The sequence below is a fragment of the Urocitellus parryii genome, chromosome 14 (assembly GCF_045843805.1).
Source record: "Urocitellus parryii isolate mUroPar1 chromosome 14, mUroPar1.hap1, whole genome shotgun sequence".
In the NCBI taxonomy this organism is placed as follows: domain Eukaryota; kingdom Metazoa; phylum Chordata; class Mammalia; order Rodentia; family Sciuridae; genus Urocitellus; species Urocitellus parryii.
Window position 1 is genome coordinate 48,181,384 of NC_135544.1, and position 18,415 is coordinate 48,199,798.

Here is an 18,415-nt window from a genome sequence, read left to right on the forward strand (position 1 = left end):
AAAACAGATCATGTCTGTACTGAACCCACAGACTGTTTTTCTTGTCATTAGTCCCTGAACAATATCAACTATATGTGTAATACCTACATTGTATTATGTATTGTGAGTAATCAAGAGATGATTTAAAGTGTGAAGGAAGAAGTATGTAGGCTATATGCCAGTACTACATGGTTTTATGCAAGGGCCTTAAGCACCTACAGATTTTGGTATCTGCCGGGATCCTGGAACCAATCCCCTGAGGATTCCCAGGGATGACTGTATTATAAAATACTTCCATAATGAACTTCATCTAGCTTTAAGTAAGTCGATTAGGTTCTGTTGCTGTGTCCTTTTGTTCTGCTTAGCTGATGCTACAGAGGTTACTTATTACTTATTTGTAGTTGTTTCCTGGTAGCTGTATTTACTCTGGGAGCTTTGGGTGTTTGTTGGGTATTAATGGCATTGTTTATTCCTCCTGCTGTTCTCTCTCTTAGGGTCAATATAAAAAGGCGATAGCCAGCCTCCATCATTTAGCAGCTCTCCAGGGATCACTCTCTCAGCCACAGATCACAGGACAGGGGACTTTGGAGCATCAGAGGGCACTCATCCAGCTGGCGACCTGTCACTTTGCCCTGGGGGAGTACAGAGTAAGTGCTAGGCACCTTGCGTGGAGCCCGAGGTATTCCAGACCACCCTGCGCTTTCTCTTCCCCAGAATGGCTTTTTAATTCAGTGCATGTTTTTCTGCATTTGATCTTTCTGCCTGGATTTAGTACTTAGTCTGTTGGCAGAAACTACAGTGATTTCATTTTACTTAATTTTCTCTTTACTATAACTTCCCTGAAATTAGTTCAGTACAGTTCAAATTTCTTATTCATGGTTCAATTTTGTTGGAAGGCAATTTAAAAATTTTTTTTTTTGCCTGGTATCTCTTTATTTTATTTTTCTTATTTATTTATTTATTTATTTTTCAGCGTCACATCTCTTTAAAGTGTAAATCAGTTCTGTTGGGCTTAGAAAGAAGAGGCCTTCGCTAATGGGAAATGGAGGATTGATATTTAGCTCATCCAGACCTCAGGATCTCTTTTTGGGTGTTGAGGACACCATAGGGTATTGCGGGAGCAGGTTTGTGAATGGATCTGTTTGCTCCCAGAGGCTGAGTCCTGCTGCAGGGCAGGGACCACAGTTTTTACCTTTGAATTTCTTATAACAGCTACCACAGTGATTTTCACAGCAGGAATACACAATAAACTTTTTAATACAATTAATATTAGATTTTTTTATGTATGTATGTACTGTATAAATTCAAGGCCACTATTTAACACACAGATTCTTATTTCTTTTCATGTCTATGTTAAATTTGTTACTTTGTGATTAAAGTCCCTAATTTTTTAACTTGAACTCTGAAATGATTTATAATTGCTGTGATGATTTTTGCAGAAATAATTTGATAATATGTAAACTATGAACATTTAAAATTGAAGATGCTTTTCCATTATTACTCATGCAATTATCGGTACTTGATTCTAAGATTCAGTTAATTCCTTTTGAGAACTTGAAAGAGCACAATTTATCCTCAGGTATATGTATATGTATACAGGTATATGTATATGGATACACACATGCACGTATACATGCATACATATATAAAAATATATGCCACATAGAATTACCAAGACATGGCGTACTGCTCTTCATTGTACCAAGGAGTATAACATAAGTTGATAGATGTTATTAGGCTAGGGATTCAGGTTCCACTTCTAAGCTGACCACCCTCAGGCCTCTATTGCAGTGGTAGCTTACCAGATCTCCTGAATCTCTGGATGCCTCTCTTCAGCTCAGACTCCATCCATCCAGGTGTGAGTTTTCTTAATTCTCTGGCTGTTTTAGTCTACTTAGGCAGCTGTAAAAATAAAGTCATAGCCTGAGTTGCTCATAAAAACAGAAATGTACTTCTCACAGTTCTACAGGTGAAGTCCCAGGTCGAGGTGTGGGCAAAGTTAGTGTCTAGTAAGAACCTGCTTTCTGGTTTATAGGAGGGACAGGGGAGCTCTCCGGGGTCCCTTTGTAAGACCCTCATGACCTACTCACCTCCCATAGGCCCTACCCTCCTGGTACTCTGACATTGGATGCTTGGTTTTAATATATGAGTTTTAGGGGGGGAATGGGAGGGGGAGTACGCACCACAGACATTTAGACCACAGTAGTGACCCTTAGATGTGGAACTCTGAGTCATGGTTCACTCTTGATCAAGCCAGTCTTTCTAATTCTTCCAGTATGACATTAAAGTATTTTCATTGTCCCCACCCAAATCTCTGCTTTTCAACTGAGGAATAGTCTTTTTTCCAAACTTATAAAATCATGGTCATTGTGTCTAAGATAACTGCTTTTCTCATTCCACTTAACTGAAGTGTTAGCTTTCTATGAGCTCAGTGTTGGACCAGGCTTTGGGGTGGGGTGTATGGGATCCTTGCATGCAGAGGTGGCACAATTGGAGTTGGAGAGAAAGTATGAATGTTTATCTAGGTTAAAATAAAATATTGATATGCCCAGGCATTTGCACAGTAGACATTTGGGGAAGGCACTCCATGTACTGGCTCTGGGATGCTGGGCCAGTTGCCTCCCTTGGAATGACTACCTCTTAACCACCAAGCTACCGGTCTCTAAGCTAGAGTTTCACGACCCAATGGCCACTGATGGGTCCCAGATGTGCTAAGATAGGGATTCCTCAGCCCTCAGGGCAGTTGGCAGTGGCCTAGGGCAGCTAGAACTGCCCAGGATCAGTGGCCGCCAGCTTGGAGCAGCCATGCAAACACTGTTTTCTGGGTTTGCTAAGCCATGAGGAAGGCTGGGAAACATGGGTTAAAGCTCCTCTCCTCATGGGCAACATGGAGATAATAAAGGGTTGCTCCCTGCACAGAAGGTGCTCACTAAAGGGAATCTGGCCACTGGCATTAGAATTGGAATAGACAGAAAGCTGGTGAGCAGCAGTGCCACTCCCCTGGGGATCCAGCCTGCTCCCGGGCATTCCCTGCTTCTCTCACCTTAGAGTCTGCATCTGTACGGTCCCTACCCTCTCCTCTCAAGTAAACTACCCAAACCAAGATGCGGCCCTTCCTCACATCTCCGTCTCCTGCTTTCACAGCCTCTTTTTCTCTTAGAGGGTCCCCCCTCCCCGCCGTAAAGCTGGGATCAGGATGACCTCTGTGCCCAGAGCTTTTCCTGCTGGTCTGGCCAATGTGTTTCTGTTATTTTTCTAGCCTGGGAGTGCATGGCAATGAGGCAGGGCCACCCTTCTTCTAGATCCTGCTGTGCTGTCGAACACTTGATGATTTTGTTAATACTTGGTTAATTTTTAAGTTTTGTCCTTTTGTTTTCTAATAGCAAAGAATGGATTCTCGTCCCCTCTAGTGTGTAGATTAAATCTTGCTGTTACTTTTTGGTACTTGCTGTGGAGCCAGTGGTGATGCTCCCTGGGAGACCGTGGTGGTGCTCCCTCGGAGACCATGGTATTAAGGCAGAATCTCGGTGCCTGGTTATTTGCTAGAAATATTAGTCGTTCTGTTTATTTGATTCAGTTCAGAAAGCTCATCGGGTTCATTCTTTTTGGTTTTATGTTCCTCAGATGACGTGTGAGAAAGTCCTTGACCTGATGTGCTACATGGTACTCCCCATTCAAGATGGAGGCAAATCACAGGAGGAGCCCTCAAAAGTGAAACCCAAATTTAGAAAAGGTACCACAAGTCTTACTATTCTTTGGTAAAAATAGCTGTAGGACGTAAGGCTGAGGTGTGCTTTACAGTTCCTGGTGAGCCGACAAGATTGCAGGGCTCTCCAAACTGGATTTTCTGGAAAGCTAATGCCTTTCCAGATTGTTCTTCACAGAGCAGCTGTCAGCCCATCTTCCAAAGCCCCCACTTCCTTGGTCTGTATCTCTGAAGAATATCAGTAAACTCTTTCCTACTGTGGCCAATTCTAGGAAAACTGTAGATGACTGATTAGGAAGTCTGTCTCCGCACAGCCCTTGAGGGCCATTTTGGGCTTTACGTCAACTTTCATGTTGCTTGAAAAACTAAACTTATAAGTAAGTTTCTACCTTAAAATTAGAACAAAATAAGCAAATTAAGCCTAAAAAACACCAAAGACGGGAAATTATAATTCAGAAACGGAGATCAATGACGTGGAAACAAAATAAGGAAAATTAATAAATCCCTAAATAGTTTTTTTTTTTAATTTTCATAAAATTGATAAACCTCTAACAAAATTAATCAGAAAGAAGATTAACACAAGTTATTATTCTCAGGAATGAAAAGGTAAATGTCATTAAAGATTCTACTGAAATCAAACGATAGTAAGAGAATCATTTATGCCAATAAATTTAACCATTTAGATGAAATGGAGAAGTTCTTTGAAAAGCACTACTTACCAAAACTGACAGAAAATAATGTACAAAAAATGAATGTCTTTATAGCTAAAAATTTAAGTTTGTCATCCAGAACCTTCCCACAAAGAAAATTGTAGGTCCAAATGACTTTACTGATGAATTTTATCAATTTAAGAACATATATCACCAATCCAATTCAATTTCTTTCAGAAAAGATTACTTGCTCATTTTTAAGGCCGGCATAACCCAATAGCAAAATCAAATAAACGTTTACAAAAAAAAGAATATTAAAGGCCAGTCTCTACCATGCATGCAGATGCACATACTTAATGAAATATTAGCAAATGGAATATAGCAATGTGTGAGAAGGATAATACATAAGACCAATGTGCCAGGAATGTGAAGGCAGTTTAACATACCAAACAGTGTAGTTCATCACGAAGCAATTAAAGGAGAAAAATCATTCTGATTCTTAATGGACACAGAAAATAGTACCTATTTGTGATAAAAATAATCTTAGCAATCTAGAAAAAGAAGGAAATGTTCTCAAAATCTTTGTGTGTGTGTATGTGTGTGTGTGTGTGTGTGTGTGTGTGTGTGTGTGTGTGTGTGTTTGGTACTAGAGATTGAATTCAGGGGCACTCAGCCACTGAGCCACATCCCCGGCCCTATTTTGTATCTTATTTAGAGGTGAAGTCTCACACTGAATTGCGCCTCGCTTTTGCTGAGGCAGGCTTTGAGCCCGCGCTTCTCCTTCCTCAGCTTCCCAAGCTGCTGGGAATCATGTCTAACATAAAATATTGAATCTTTCATCTAATACAGAAATGTCTGCTTTCACCACTCCTGTTCAACATTCTGGAGATTATAGCCAGTGTAGTAAGGCTAAGAAATAGGAATAAAGGCTTTAAAGATTTAAAAAGACTATTCATAGGTGTGACATTACAGTTACATACTTGGCTATGTAGGAAAGCCTGTGGAATCTCCAAAAAGCTACTAAAACTAATGGGGAAAGCCAAAGATGTATTGCAGGGGCAGAGAGCTTGCCTGTCATGCATGAGACCCTGGGTTTGATCCTCAGCATTGCAAAAACAAAACAAAAAGTAATAGGTAAAATTTCCAAGACACTTCAATGCAAAAGAGTAAATTCAATTCATACATGGTAGTAATAAGCAATCGAAAAATGAAATTTTTTTGTTTCTGTTTATAATAACCTAAAAAATAAGGCATACAGGAACAAATTCAATAAAAGACATGTAAAACCTCCACTTCATATATTATGAAACATTTCTGAGAGAAATTAATGTTGAACTTTGACATTTGATAGATCACATTTACAAAGTCAGAAGATTTAGTTTTGTTAAGGAACCATTTCTCCCTAGATTTGTCTATAGATTCAATGTAATCCCAGCAAACCCCAGCAGATTTTTTTTAAGGGACACGCTGAGTATAAAATCTATATGGAAATGTAATCTAGAGTTATGAACACAGTTTCAAAAAAGGCAAAATTGGATGGCTTAGGCTACATGATAAGTACTACTCAGTATAAAAATGCAGCTGTCAGAACGGTATAGGTGTAACAGTGGAGAATCCAGGCGTAGAGCCACACAGATATGGTCAGATGATTTCTGACAAAAGTACCAAAGTAATTCAGTAAGGAAAGGAAGCCTTTTAACAAATGGTGCTAGACAAGTTGTTTTATGGTTGGTTTAAGTTTTCTATAACAAAGGTTTTTAAAGTAATCAATTCAACCCAGACTTCTTAAAAAATCAAGTATCCATGCGAAACAGAAGCAGATGGGGTGGGTCAGATGATCGAGTCTTGACCGGTGGAATAGCAGAGAAAACTGAGGGGTTCAGGGGTAGCTCATTGGTAGTTCTATCCCCACACGGCAAAAATGAAACCCCAAATAAAAAAAAAAAAAAAAAACAAGTGACATTACAATTCAGTAAGGAAAGAATGCCATTATCCAGTAAATGATACTGAGACAGGTAATTGTTCAGTTGTAAAAAAATGGGATTCCTCTTTTACACTACACAAAAATCTTTTAAATTTTAAGATTTAAATGTGAGAATTAAAATTTTTAAACTTTTAGAAGAAATTTTTTTATGCCTTCTAAGTAGGTTGGTCTACAAAGAGCACACACTATGGAGGAAAAAAATGAGTAAATTTGTCAGATTAAAATTTAAATGCCAACAAAAGATATTACGAGTAAATTGAAAAGGTAAGCCATAGAATGCCAGGAAATTGTCTAACACATAAAAATATCCAGTTCAGATCAATGAGAATAATGAACCAACCTCACATCATAAAATAAGCAAAGGATATGAAGAACAGAGTAATCAAGGCAGAAATCCAAATTACCAAAAACTGTTTAAAAAGGTTCTCCTCCTGAAGTGGCAATACTTATTTCTCAGGACAGAAGGTGTGTAGAATTGTACAGCCATTTTGGAAACTATTTGAGCATTACCAAATTGAATATATCATTACCTAGTTATTTACCTCATCTCCTTGTTGCGTACTTTAGATTGGTATTTTTCAAACTGTGGGTCCTCACCCACTGGATCATGAGTTTCAAACAGTAATTTTCTTTTTTTTGGTACTAAGGATTGAACCCAGGGGCATTTAATCACTGAGCCACATCCCTAACCCCTTTTTATATTTTATTTTGAGACAGATATCAAAAGTTGCTTAGGGTCTTGCCAAATTGCTGAGGTTGGCTTTAAACTTGCGATCCTCTTGCCCCAGCCTCCTGAGCTGCTGGAATTACAGGTGTGCAGCACCGTGCCTGGAGGAATTTTCTTTCTTAATAAAATAGAATATTTTTCAGTGTCTGCAGCTAAGTATTATTTATAAATATTATTTCATAAATCTTTTGTTTTGGATATAAAACAAGTGTTAAGTTTGTAGAGGATCCCCAGGTAAAAAAATGTATCAGGGAGAGCAAAAATGAAGGATTGATTTCTTGCTGCTACTTGCCTCTGGGTAGAGAAGGCTGTTGTACATAAAGAACACAGACCATAAATGAAGAGATTGGGATCTTTGTTTAAAAGCCAATGCTTGTTTTTTTTCCATAGGTGCACAAGAAAACATATATAAGAATATTTATTTTTAAAAAAAGAATATTTATTTCAGCATTGTTGGAAACCTCAATATCTACCATAAAGAAAACAAATCCATTGTGATATATGTAAATATCAGAATACTGTAAAACACTGAAAATGAGTGAACTGTAGCTACATGGATTATTATTGATAAATCTGAAACACATGAGTTAAAAAAAAGCACCTTGTGAAAGGATTCATAGAGTATGCCACCATTTCATATAGTATGCCAAAAATGTGCAAAACATCCCTCTAGCTTTTATGAATGCAGACTGATGAGGAAGAGTTTGCAGTATGTGTGGGAATGACAGCCACCAGGCTGAGAACCGTGACTACCTCTGGAGAGGACAGAAGAGAATGATATCAGAAAGATACACAAGAAGCTTCAACTGACTTTGTAATACTTGGTATTAAAATCTTTTAAAATTAAGCAAAATATTAATGTTATATAAAACTGTGTGATGAGCACAGTGTTTACAATATTCTCTCTTTCAGTTTCTGAATATAGTTGAGATGTTTTATAATTTTAAAATCAAATCTTTATGTGAGTTTAGGAAAGAAAAAAAAAGATTGCAAAATGAAGCTAGAAACCAGTTTCACCATCTCAGAGTATAAACTGTGGCTTAACAGTACTAGGAACCATGTGACTGTTGCTTATCCTTTTTATTGTTAGAAGGAAAGCTTCTTGAGCATTTGCTTTTTCAAAGCTGTTTTCTTGGATTATAGCATTCATTAACATTGTGGACTCTTGTTAGGTTCTGATCTGAAGCTTCTGCCCTGTACCAGTAAGGCTATTATGCCATACTGCCTGCATTTGATGTTAGCCTGTTTTAAGGTAAGCCTTAAGTTGATTAGCATAAAAAACATTTAATTTACAATAATGTCTTGGTGACTTGGAATGACTTGAATTGAGAACCTTATTAATGATTGTTAGTTTATTACTTCTAAAGGGCAGGTTGATATAGAGGGAAAAACACAGGGGCTAGGAATTAACAAATCTTAAATAAAAACTGTAGTTGGTAAAGGTGAATAGGGAAGTTTACAAATAATAGTGGAACAGATTTGCAAATAACCTTGCCTATAGTAAGGCTCAGTAAATATTTTGTAAGTTAATATACAGGTCAGACTATATTTAGCTCTAGAAGAAAGGAACATAAATGCCACTTGAGTTTGTAGAGGGATGATAAGTTTATTATAAAGATATAGAGGATAAAGGCATTTTATTTTTTTTAGTTGTAGAAGAACATAATACCTTTATTTTATTTATTTATTTTCTACGGTGCTGAGGATTGAACCCAGTACCTCCCACATGCTAGGCAAGCGCTCTACCACTGAGCCACAACCCCAGCCCCGGTAGAAGCATTTTAGACATGAGAATGAACATTAGCAAAGACCCAGTAGTGTTGGAAAGGTTCAAGGATTTTTGAAAGGACACCAGCGCCCTGGCTGTAGGTATAACGGAGCCTTAGATTGGAGTAGAGGTTTGTGGGTAAGGCAGTGATGTTATTGGTTTTCCACTGTTTCCTTCTTATTCACTGCCTTTCTTTCTGTCTAGTCCCTCAAACCCTTCTCTCTTAGATAGATGGCCTCTTGCCCATCTTTTCCACTCACCCCTTAGGTCTCCAGAATCTTTCCTCTGTTATTCCCGATGACTTAACTTTATGTAGCCATGGTTCAAAATCAGAAGTTTCCAGGTCACACATGAATGTCCAACTCCCAGTTAAATACCTTGCCAGCAACTGTCAGCTTTGCAGGGGGAGCCTCCAGCTTCTCTGATTAAGATCTACCCTCCTTAGAAGGCAGTTATTTTCTACTCTGTTCCTTCTAATGATCATCATCAAACATTTGTATATGCAGCATTTTTTTAGGAGGTAATATTTGGTGCATTTTAGATTACCCTGTGATTTCTTTCTGGTTTAAATCTTTGTCTTGCAGCTTAGAGCTTTCACAGACAACAGAGACGACATGGCTTTGGGGCATGTGATCGTATTGCTCCAGCAGGAGTGGCCACGAGGAGAGAATCTTTTCTTGAAGGCTATTAATAAGATTTGTCAACAAGGAAATTTCCAATATGAGAATTTTTTTAATTATGTTACAAGTATCCTTTTTCTTGTTAAAGTGCCAACAGGTTCTGATTTCTTAGAAAATTAATGAACCACTCTGGGTAAAAATACTGGTTCTTTTGGGGAAAAAGGGAAAGAATGGTGATTTAAAGTGGGGCTGTGACTTTTGGTTTCATAAAAGTCTTAAAAGGCTTCAAAGATGTAATTCAGGGCATCAGGAGTATCAACAACCACATTCATTTTTATCTTCTAACTGACCTCTAAGAAGGTGTCCAAGATGCCTGAAGTAATAACTTACAGGTTGTGGACAAGCCCAGGCTGGCTGGTTTAGCCATAGAAAATGATAGTACCCTGGCCTTCATCTATCCAAAGAGTGCCCCCCTCTCCTTTCCTGGGACATTGACTGTCCCCTGAGATTGCTTATTAGTACATCATGCCACACTGTCACAGCTACCAATGAGCACCCACCAAAGGTTCTGGTATCAGTAATGGGCAGTGCTTTATTTCACAGTTAGGGAAAGACCTTTGAATTGAAGGTTATACACCAGTTTGGGTATTTTTATTTCATTGCTTAACACATTATTTTGAGTTATAAGATGTATTCTGTCTTTGTCCAAGTACTCAGAGCAATGAGTTAAAAACTGTTAGATGCCTTTTGAGAATCTAATGAAAGTCATATAGCTTTTCACCAGAAAAATGTGTATGTGAATGTCATCAACATTTTGCATGAAATTTCCAAGTTTCACAGATCCTTCTTTCCCTGAAACATCTAAGAATCCTTGCCACACTAGGTATTTTATGATTTATGTTCTATAACACAAAACAGTCCATCCCACACCAAACACCTCTTTGATTTCTTATTAAGAAAAAATTTGTTTTTGCTCTTATGAGCATGTAGACTCTGCTAAATTATCACTGGAAAAAACACATTTTCCTAATATTCTTCAGCCAGGCACATCGGAAGCCAGAACTCTCTTTATGAGGCCGCTGGGTTGATCTAAGAATCATAAGTTTTGGAATCCGATAGACCTGGATTTCAGATACTCTGCAATCATTAGTGGGATTCGAAGGGCAAGTCTGTCAACTGCTGGGAGCCAGTCCCACCTGAGAGCACTGAGACCTTGTCTTTACGTGTGGTTAACCTGAATATGGCTGCAGACATTGATATGCTGGAGGAGTTTGCCTACTTGAGAACTCAGGAAGGTGGGAAGATTCATCTGGAATTACTCCCCAATCAAGGAATGCTGATCAAGTAAGTAGACTATCTTTTGCTCTTCTAAGCCAAGTGCTCACCTTTTGTGTACTTACGTGAACTATATGTAAATTTCAGTACCTTTTCAAAGTGTAATAGAAAGGAAGCCAAACCTTGTTTCTGTTTTTGAAGGTCAGTTTGATTCTGGGTATCTTTTGAAAGACTTGTGTTTTCTTAACTAAAGGATATTTTGAAAAAAATATTTAAATTGGAGTATATCTGTCAAACTTCTTCACTAGATAGAAGGTTCCTTTTCTTTCCAAAATATACACTGATTTTGTAAATTTCTGATGAGACTAAGGGTTTTTAACAAAGAGCAACCATATTTAAAGATGTTCTGGGTTAGGAAAATTTATTAGGAAAAACTACAGATTTTATTTATAAAACTATACTTGAAGCCCTCATTGCTTATATTGCACAAAGTGGAACAGCTCATTGTAGCACCTCTAGAAAGAAGCCACCTGTCCCCAGGTGAAGGTGGGGGTGCTGGCTCTCAGGCCTGCCCCCTATACCACAGGATGTTACCTAAATTTCGGGTTGGCTCAGATGAAAATGTGAAGGTAGTGACCATTTATGATTTTTAAATAGCTCATAATTTTGCTTCTCTCCTCGATCTTCATTGTAGTTTGGGTAATATCTCCTCCCTGCTGTGAGTGCCACGTGCAGTTTTATTTTCATACTTCTCCTTTGCTTCCTGCATACTCAGTTTGTCTGCAAGTCAGTGTTAGAGGTACTGCAAGGGACTGACCCCGAGTGGGAAGAAAGTACCTCAGTGTGGAATAAAAGAATTTCTAGTTGTTGAAAGCAAAAATCCACATCTTGCTCTGTCTTTGGAGAGTCTTAGAAATATTGAGGAAGGGAAATAAGAAACATTTATTCTGGATTTCTACAACCTCAGTAATTTGACACATAGCAAACATTTCTGTTTATGTCCTAGAAAACAATAGCGTCTTGTGGAATCCATTCTAAAGAATGGAGAGATGAACTGGTTTTTTGTTTTTGTCCCCTTCATCTTGTAAATGATACTGAATATTCTAAACACTTAAAACAAAAGGACAAATGCTCTTTTTTTGAAAACCTGAAACCCTTATGCATGAAGGTGGCTTAGGCAAGATGGACTGGCATACTCATCTTCCCTTCTCCCCTCAGTTTCCTAAGATGGTGAATCAAAACTATGGGAAAAATAAATAATGGCATGGTTCAAAGTACTCCTGACATTGTGTGGAAATAGATCACTTTTTGATATGAGAGCCCAGGGAATCCCTTTTGTGTTAGAATTCCTAGGTTTTGAAACAGAATATACAAATATACCTTTAATAAAGCTAAAAATTAACTAAAAAGTTAATCAGTAATCCTCATACAGATGGTCCTAACATAGAAGGATCCTCAGCTAGAACCAGACTCCACCTACATGGGTTAAACATGCAGAGGATGAACACATCACCTAGATCCTGCTTCACTGCTGGGGGATGGTTGAGAGAATGGGCTGTCAGATACAGTGGAACCTCAGTCCTCCTTGTTCTGAGTTTCTCTTCTCTTCTTGAACTGAACAGTACCATGGGCACATGCAGGCAATCCCTGGGACAAGGAATTAAAGCAAAGAAGCATCAAATACCCCGACAGTGTCACTAGGAGGGGTTGTTTGTGTAAAGGGCACCCAGCCTGCATTCCCAGGCTTTGGGGCAGTTCTAGGCTCTCCCATGTTGACCTGTCTAACACTTAATTTCTTCAAGCGTCCTGTAGAAGACAGGAAACCTGAAGTTTCATTGGTTTGGAAACAGGAATAGGGATTGTTACCTAGTGATCTGACCTTGTAGGAATTTGCTGGGTCTTCTCTCTGTGGGTCTCAAAGTAAAGTTGAAGCCTGTATTTCAGATAGCGTATACCTAAGCTACAGAGGAGAAGCAAACTGCGTAAGACAGTGAGCTTTTACTAACTGAGGTGTTATTAGACTCTTGAATAAAACTATCTATATTCCTTTTCCCTTTGGGTTCCAAACAAATTCTCTGAAGCCATTGCAGACCTTGTGGGTGGTCCCTCCAGATGAGTGGCAGAGATGTTGTGAACAGTGTACAGCTCCTCCCCTTGGGTAAGGTTGTGAGTCGTCCTAGTTGTGGCATCTCCGATGCAAGCAGGTACAGTACAAACCCCAAGGGCACCTGGTGTCTGACCTAAAGGAGAGATAAGCTCTTCATCTGTTACGTGAAGTGTTTTAACATAGAGAAATGTTTCTATGCTGATATTTGCAGTATCTTAGTTGTATTAGATTGGGTTAAAATGGAAAACGATATGTTGAATGAGGTGAATACCAGCTAATATGCTAAATCTTTGTTGTTACAGAATTCTGCAAAGCCATGGGTCCCAGACTCATTTTCCCCCATCAGTTGCTTTTCTCAATACTTGGTTGGACTTCAAACTCACGCTTTATCAAAAACATTGCCAGCCCCTCTAGTCCTGTTGGAAGGCCCTTTCAGTCTGGGGTTTCAATCCTGTTCCTGGTGGTCACACAAAGTCACCAGGTGTATTTCTGGGACTTTTGTGGGCATGAGAAGAGTACAGAGTGAAGGAGGCTGGATTTGAACTCGTGTCTTCTCAAATGCTGACCCTTCTCCTCTACTACCCAGTCACACTGCCTCGTCCTCTTCCTCACTGATGGCTTTTAATACCAAATCTCATATGGGCTGAGCTCTGGGACCAGGAACCAAGATGCCTCTGGACTCGCACCTGCAGCGGGTGCAGTGAGGGCTCACTAGCTTCTCCCCTGTCTCCCCGAAAACACTCCGTGGCCAGGGGCTTGTCCAGGTTACAGTTTCTGTACAGTCCGCTTCCAGTCTTGTGTACCTTCTCCGGAGTGTTGTTTTTGCAGTGCAGGGTGCGTTGGTGTGGGTGTTTGAATGCTGCTGTTTGCTGTTTTTTAAAGGCCTTCTAGCCCTCCCATGGGGTTACTGCAGCAGGAATTCTTACCTGTGCTTCAGCCCAGCATACAGACTGCTGACAGGTACCAAGTGGAAAACACCTGCTCATAGTGTGCTGTGTGTCAACATGTTTTACTGCCCATGGTTTCCAGCTCTTTGTTCCTCAGTGCTCTTTTTCATGCTTTATTTAATTTTTTTAATTTGTTCCGCATTCCTTGGCAAACCATCTGGTTGTAATATTGTAACATTTCTTATTTTTTTTCCATAAGTTGCCAGTGTGTTTGTGTCGAATTTAAAAATCATTATGGATCTGGAAAAAATACTTATATAAAGCTGTATTAGATTAAGCGCTAAATTATGATTCACTTTTGATAAAACATGAAGCTTTCAGTCATAAGTATTTAAGAATGCTGAAGTTTAAGTAAATTTTTATTCGTGGATTTTAATATTAGTCACCATACTGTCTGTGGTATAAATAAGCATTAGCACAGCTTTCTCCTGACACTGATGCTAGTTTTTCAGACCTTGTCTTTCTGAATTGAAAATATTTGATAGGCTAAATGATGCCATATTTATTAGCTAGTTTATCCTTTTCTTACCCATAAAAGCTAACTACAGTCATCTGTCATCTACTGATGGGAATGAGTTCTAAGAAATTTCTCATTAGGCAATTTCTGCATCATGTGACCATCATAGAGGGGACTTACACAAAAGGAGGTGATATGACTAATGCACACCTAGGTTATATGGGACCCGCGTGGTCCATCATTGACTGAAACATCTTTCCTTAGTACATGACTGTAATTCCCATGTTCATCCAAACTTGCTAAAGGGCTAGAGGCTCCACTAGAACTATCATCATGTGGGGCTACTCTTTATATATGGAAACAATACCGCTGGACCTCGCTTAGCAGAATGGAGCATTTAATTACATTTTGATTGTATTAAGGGGAGAAATTGCCCCTCAACTTACTGCCTGCAAATATATACTAGTTACTTCCGCTTGAGCAGAGGATCGCCTCCAATGCGAGGTTGCAGCCTGGGACCCAGCAGAGCAGGATCAAGGTTGCATCTAATAGTCTGCATCTGCTCCCAATGGAACCCAGAGCCTCCACCCCACTGCCACCATGTCCCAGCTCCTGAGTTCACCAGCCAGACTGGGTTAGGACAGTCCACAAAGAGCTGTGCATTTTCCCCACAGCCCGATGTTTCACTGCATAGTTCTTTTAAACATCCATGGGTGTGGTAAAATGTTCTGTAATATCTTTACTAGTCTAACAAAGCCTGATTTTTTTCTTCTATTGCATTGTAGTTTTATGCCTCCTGATGCACTTATTTTATATAGTTCATACAAGTTTTAAAAACAAACGTTTTAGAATGATCAATAGTTTTGTTTGCACACTACATGAAAATCTCACTTTCCAGCTTGTCTAAAGAGAGTTAGGTGGTAGGGGCAGGGAACAATGGTGGCTTTTGTCTGTCTCAGTCTACCACTTATTACCAAACTAGTAACCAGAATCCTTTCCTCTTAATCAAGTCCACTGATTTTTGCTGGATTTTTCTTTTCCTCTCTGCATTTTGTGGTCTTTAGTTTTCCAGGATTTCATTTGTGATTTCCTTTTCTAATACACAACTTTTGGGACACAGGGAGCACTTTGCTTGTGTTCCCACCGACCCTTCCACGCAGGGCCCTCCAAGTCTCCTGGACAGATCTGGTCTTTCTAGGACTTTGCAGGCCTCTGTCAGTGATTCTGCCTCTCTCCCAACCTGTGCCACATTCTTGTCTCAGGACCCTCAAGTCCCCCTGCTTTCTCTCAAACAGATGAGAGTCTGGATGGGCGCAGTGCTCAGAGGAGCTTCCCTTTTCTGGCACTCTGGGAGAGGGACAGCAGGGACCCCAACGGCTGTGTTGAGGCCCAGGCCTTTCCAAGCCTTCAGGGAGCACCAGCCGCAGGGGCCCCGGTGGAAACTGTCCTCAGTGATTGGTGCACTCTGGGTTCCCTCCTCTCTGCCGCTGCCTCTCCAGAGCCTGCTGTCCTGGCTGGACACAGCGCTTTGTGGCCAGTGTGGGTAGCAACCATTCTGCCCCAAGTAACCGAAATGTGTGCAGGCCAGAGGTGGGGATGCATACCGCCAGAGCTCCAGGAGTTCAAAAGCAAAGCAGGTGGCAATTCAAGAACATTCAGCTGTTTAAAATAACTTGGTTTAGGGCGGGAAAGTGCCTCTAGCTTTCTGAGAAGAACAGGCAGGAGTGGTTGGCTGGTTGCAGCTTTTCTTTCTTTTCATTTTAAAAATGTGATTAGAACGTTTTACCTGTTATGCTTAGAAACGAGGCAGGCTTTGCTCCTACCAGGTAGCACTGGGAGGTGGTGCTGCTGCTAATGCCTGCTCTCCATCTGTCTCCCTGTCCGCTGCCTCAGGCACCACACTGTCACTCGGGGCATCACCAAGGGTGTGAAGGAGGACTTCCGCCTGGCCATGGAGCGCCAGGTCTCCCGCTGTGGTGAGAATTTGATGGTGGTGCTGCACAGGTTCTGCATAAACGAGAAGATCCTGCTCCTTCAGACTCTGACCTGAGCCAGGGCGATGAGTGCGGCTGTCAACAGCCCCCGAAAAGGACTTTGGGGTCCAGCTCCTCCTCGGTCGCTTAACCGTAGTTCCCGAGACCTAAGAAGCTACTTCTATTTTCAAGAGTCACTTTTTGTAATTTTTGTAAAACAAGAGAACCCATCTGTTTTGTAAATAAAAATTATCCTAAAATTTGAGGTTTTAAAAAATTTAGTTCTTATGAATATCTAAACCAGGGCGCAACTTCTACGCTTACAAGCATGGGAGGGGGGACTCAGCACAACTGAATGAGTAATGAATTTTATTATGTAGATTCTTAAAAAGACATCTGCCTTCCTTGATCTCAAGGTTTTATTTCCTGTAATGAAGCCTTGGTAAGTATTACATACTAACATAAAGTTCAGCCTCTTCCAGTTGCACCAGGGTGAGTGGTTTGTCCACACACCCACCTCTGAAAAATGATGGCTACCGAAGGACATGTCTGTTTCTTTCTTCCTTCCTTCCTTCCTTCCTTCCTTCCTTCCTTCCTTCCTTCCTTCCTTCCTTTCTTTTTCTTCCTTCCTTCCTTCCTTCCTAATATTTTTAGTTGTAGATGGACACAATTACTTTATTTATTTATTTGTTTATTTTATGTGGTGCTAAGGATTGAACCCAGGGCTTCACACAACCTAGGCAAAAGTGAGCCACACCCCAGCCCACATGTCTGTTTTTTAACCAGGACTCAAAGTTAACTGTTTAAGGCGATGGAAATGTTAACTACCCTCAAATACCTTGCTGGTCAGGGAAAGCAGTGCCATTGGAACTAACCAGCCTTTCCAGGGCACTGTCAACAGCCACTGTCATTCTCAGGGCCTAGAGTCTGTCCCCCTGTGCACTGCTGCTGTGCTCTGTGATGCTCATCAGCTGCATGTGCTTGAAAAGCCCACAGGATAGCTTAAGAGTCAGCAAGAGAGAGCTCACTTTGCAGTTCCTAAGCGGCTAATCAGGGGTTATGATTTCTATTTTTGTAATGTGAACTAAAGTACCAACCCAGAGTTGGGTGGAATCTTGGAAGTGCTAAGAAGGGATCTCTTTTTCTTTTCTTTTCTTTTTTTTTTTTTTTTTTAGGGATCTCTTTTTCTAAAAATAAGTCAAACTACAGATAAACAACGATTCTAAGCAGAGAGAGAATAGTAATACAGCCTGAAGCTAGTTGCTCCTTGGCCCTGTGGCATTTATGTCTGTACATTTCATCTGCCTTCTGTTGCAAAGAGGAAAAAGCAATTGAACAATAAAGCCTTCATGAAGAGTTGATGGTGTATATAACGGGAGGGGAGGATCAACAAGATGCCCAAAGTAAGGAGCTCAGACGTCCAGGCTTGACCTTGCTGTTTTGAGGGGCTCAGTTTTTGGCCCTGCTGCCCAAAAGGGGACTTCTCTCTCACTCATCTCTTTTTGAGTGATAAGAACACAATGTGAGATCCAGTCTCTTAAATGTTATTACTTGTCTTCCGTAACCGAAGCTTACATCCATTGAGGTCCTCAACTCACAGCCCCTGGCAACCACCTTTCTCTGCTTCTTTGAAGTTGATGAGTGAATGAATAAAGTGATATACAATAAAATAAAAGTGCAAAGAACTGCATTTGGGGGGAGACAAAAGAGAAAGGAGTCATAGAAGCCACATAAGAGAAGGTGCCTTATATGAGTAGAATCATGCAGTGTTTGTCTTTATTTCTGCTTTAATAATGGAAAATTATTCAGCCTTCAAAAAAGAAGGAAATCCTGCTGTATGCAACAACAGGGAAGAACCTGGAGGCTATGCTAAATGAAATGAGCCATTTCCTTTATTTCTTTTTAAAAAATATTTATTTGTTAGTTGTAGTTGGACACAATACCTTTATTTTTATGTGGTGCTGAGGATCAAACCCAGGGCCTCGCACGTGTGAGGTGAGCGCTCTACCGCTGAGCCACAACCCCAGCCCCCTATGGCTCCTTTTTCTCCTGAATTTTTGTTTCTCCCCAAATTTAATTGTTTATGCTTTTATTAACTCTAAATTAAGCTCTTGAACTTTCAGTTGTTCACCTAAAGCCACAGTAGGAGTCAGTAAAAGGAACTGATTGACAGGAACCACCCATCTTGGAAGTGACTTAAGATTGTAAATTGGAAAACAACT

The 18,415-nt window shown here is 40.1% G+C and overlaps 1 protein-coding gene across 6 annotated transcripts in view; it reads left to right on the top strand.

Moving 5' to 3' along the window:
• Ints10 (integrator complex subunit 10) overlaps positions 1 to 16,429 on the top strand; it is a 32,806-nt gene extending 16,377 nt beyond the window's left edge. For 2 of the 6 annotated variants that reach the window (XM_026395822.2, XM_026395823.2), the window contains exons 12-18: positions 474 to 626; positions 3,604 to 3,712; positions 8,219 to 8,298; positions 9,399 to 9,561; positions 10,685 to 10,778; positions 13,699 to 13,776; positions 16,114 to 16,429. In XM_026395822.2, the coding sequence (XP_026251607.1) occupies positions 474 to 626; positions 3,604 to 3,712; positions 8,219 to 8,298; positions 9,399 to 9,561; positions 10,685 to 10,778; positions 13,699 to 13,776; positions 16,114 to 16,270 (834 nt within the window). In that variant the 3' untranslated portion in view covers positions 16,271 to 16,429. Of the gene's footprint in view, positions 1 to 473; positions 627 to 3,603; positions 3,713 to 8,218; positions 8,299 to 9,398; positions 9,562 to 10,566; positions 10,650 to 10,684; positions 10,779 to 12,790; positions 12,868 to 13,697; positions 13,777 to 16,113 lie in introns of those variants that run through there. The other 4 variants (XM_026395824.2, XM_026395825.2, XM_026395826.2 and 1 more) reach the window with 3 other exon arrangements.
• The last annotated feature ends 1,986 nt before the right edge of the window (positions 16,430 to 18,415 follow it).